The sequence below is a fragment of the Oryzias melastigma genome, linkage group LG21, assembly GCF_002922805.2.
Source record: "Oryzias melastigma strain HK-1 linkage group LG21, ASM292280v2, whole genome shotgun sequence".
Taxonomy (NCBI): Eukaryota; Metazoa; Chordata; class Actinopteri; order Beloniformes; family Adrianichthyidae; genus Oryzias; species Oryzias melastigma.
Window position 1 is genome coordinate 13,129,556 of NC_050532.1, and position 2,983 is coordinate 13,132,538.

The 2,983-nt window shown below is 37.1% G+C and overlaps 1 protein-coding gene across 1 annotated transcript; it reads left to right on the top strand.

Moving 5' to 3' along the window:
* Positions 1 to 505: 505 nt before the first annotated feature.
* LOC118597947 lies at positions 506 to 2,065 on the top strand. Its single transcript, XM_036209776.1, has 2 exons — positions 506 to 1,162; positions 1,477 to 2,065. The coding sequence occupies exons 1-2, from the start codon at positions 692 to 694 to the stop codon at positions 1,933 to 1,935; spliced, it is 930 nt and encodes a 309-aa protein (XP_036065669.1). The 5' UTR covers positions 506 to 691; the 3' UTR covers positions 1,936 to 2,065.
* Positions 2,066 to 2,983: the final 918 nt, after the last annotated feature.

A 2,983-nucleotide genomic window follows, 5' to 3' on the forward strand; every position in this document is an offset into this window, starting at 1 on the left:
CAGGGGCCCCAAGACTGTTGCGGGCAGGAAGATAGGCAATCGAAGGGCGATCACCTACCTTTGCCTAATGGTAAGTCTTGGACAAGCCATAGGAGAGTGACGTTAGAACCATGGATGAGTGAACAGCAGCTCACTTGACTCCAGTAGAAAACATTTCAAGCAGTCAGTGGTGTACTGTCAGGGCCTGCAAAAGCTTCACTGAAGACCTAAAATTATCTAAAAAAAGATATTTAAATCATATAAAAAAATAAAAAATAAAAACGCCCCTCTGACAATAAACATAAGGAGGAAATGAATCTTTGCGCATTGACTCTTCTCAATTTTTAATGCATTTTGCCAGAAATACTCATGTTGCATCCATTTTCACACAGAGAAAATTAATATATATGCAACTATAGAGGAGGCAAGTTTTATGTTTTGACTCCACTGTATGTCTGATAAAGTGACCGCAATGCTTAGTAATCAATCCAAAGGTCTCGTTCCTTGTCTGATTATTTTGGAAGTGAGAGTACCTCTAAAGTCAGCAAAGATTGTCGTGAAACTAGTGTATTGAAACTGGCATACTTTGGTTGACCACTGTCACATGACGATGTCCAGCAGTTAAAAAGAGCATGCTGAGTTCTTCTCTGAAGTCTTCTGCTGGCTGCTCCTCTGAACTTTGATTTTTTCCTTCAGAAGATTATCTGCAAACATGGCTCTCGGTCGTGGTTACAGTTGGAGATTCTTTGAACAATTAAAACGACCTGTAGGCTTCTTTGTTCTGTTGGTTCTTACAGCTATCTTGGAGCATATTTTTGACATGCATTTCGTGTGTTCATGCCAGCCTGGTATGCATGTAAATGATGTGGTGTACATAGTTCTTCCTCCTCTGATTCTGACCTTTGTTGTCATGATTTTAAAGATTTTTCCCAAGAAAACATATTTTTCAACTGTGAGCTGTTGCACTTCCAAGTGCTACGGTTGTTGTTTTTTCTTTTCTTGGAAGACGGTTTTTCAGTACATCTGTCTATTAGGTTTCTGGTCAGCCCTGGTTTTATTTGATGGAGACTTGTACTTTTGTCTGAAAACAAACTCCAACTTTAATCAGACTGGAATGCCTTGCAAAACAAGGTGGACATACGAAGAGGAACGAATCAGAGACTCCTACAAGACGGAATCACTTGTAAGTATTGATGCACAAACTAAGATTAATTATGTTTTTTAAACTTTTACAAACGTTTATCTACAAAGTACACACAAGTTACATATGGTAACTTAGAATTGAATGACTTCTTGTGGAAGCTGATTAAAGCAGATATTACAAAAGACTATGAAAGTTTAAATCCATATTTTTCAAGTTTATATAAAACATATTCCCCCATTTGGGTTGGCTACATGAGCATGTGAAGATCAAAGAGTTTTAAAAAATTTGTATGACCCTGGGCTCTGGACTGAGTATAAGAGCTTATTTTAAAGTCTTTCAACTTTTTTTTTCAGGACATTGGCCTTGTTGTTTGCTGCGGTGCGCTTTGGCTCTGGATCTGTCTTGAGTGTTTAAAACCAAGAATGAGATCATTCTGCAATTCCAAATGCAAAAAGTGCCAATATCATTACTTTGAAGCAAAGTACAAAAGGTTTCTGGCAGAGGAAATCAGCATCTATTTTGAAGAAAACTTAAAAAAAATTGCAAAGAGCAAGGCAGAGAACATGTGCAAGCCAAAGATCGAAGTTCACGAGAAGGATGATTATTCACCATACAATGTGAAGGAAGTTTCCAGGGCATGGAGAAACATTTCAGACTCAGAATTCCTGAATGATAGAAAAAATACAGATGTAGAAAAGAGGGAATCTGGGACTCACAGGAGGTACGAAATCCTTCCGCTGATCAGCAAACAGATCAGGATTGCTCTGGAGATGCTGGAGGAAGTGGAGAAGGGAAGCCTGCACACGACCTGACAGTTATGCAAGAGAAAACAGATGGATGAGAGAAAAAGAAAAGAAAAATGAAATCAGATGTATGACAAATGATTAGGATGACTGCAAATCTCAATTAAAAGAAAATTCTTCTTTACATGAACATAGAAAATTATATCTCCTGTCTCGTAAACTAATTCTTTTGTGCTGTTGAATGAAAACTGTCTTTACACGTGACAATCGACAAAGGATCTTGGGTAAATCTGTTTGAAAGCTGATGCTTTACTTCTATTTTCATCTGTAAACCTGCTATGAGCTGCTAATATAGTCAACGTGTTTAAAAGAGTCAATCTAAGCTCTATGACTCTAAAATGTCTGTAGAAACAAACTTCTTTTGAAGTGTTTTTGAACTGAGTCCAGTCTGTACAGAAGCTTCCTGTCGTATTCTGGTCCACGTAGAGTACCTGGAATCCAGAGGGTTTTCTAAATAACATTTCTGGAGCCTGGGATGGAAATCTTTATTTCATGAGTGCTTTAATGATGGACCTTATCAGTTTTCAGGACATAAGCACGCACCCAGTTTGCTGAACTGTACTTTTTCTCCCTTTTATGTGATTGTGACACTCAGGTTGTACAGCTACTGTTTTATAAATGTATTTTTTAAAGCAGTAAAAAATAATATTAAAATATTATTTTTATCTAAAGTAAATATTATAAAAAATGTATATTCTGTCAAAATATTATTATATATTATAATATGCACATTTTCCAGTTTAGAAAATGATTATGCTTTTTTATTTGTATTTATAACTTGATAGTATTTATGATTCCACGTATAGAATATACAGTCTATGATTCCACGTAATTCCCATAGACTGTAAAAACAATGGACAGATCTAGCAATGAGGTCCCCCATTGGAAATGCATTACTTCCTCTCCTCGCGAAAGTAGGCCGCCGCTTTCACCGTCAATTCCTGAAACTGATACCGCCATTTGCAAACAATCTCCAACGATTGGTCTGAGTCATAGCTGAGTCATGGAATCTACAGGAAGTACTGTCGCCAATCAGGAGTGAGTTTATTGCAACCGT

Excerpts from the sequence above, each read along its gene's own strand:
- LOC118597947 (XM_036209776.1), top strand. The coding sequence starts at position 692 with ATGGCTCTCGGTCGTGGTTACAGTTGGAGATTCTTTGAACAATTAAAA. Across the intron at positions 1,163-1,476 it reads CCTACAAGACGGAATCACTT|GACATTGGCCTTGTTGTTTG; the intron begins GTAAGTATTGAT and ends TTTTTTTTTCAG.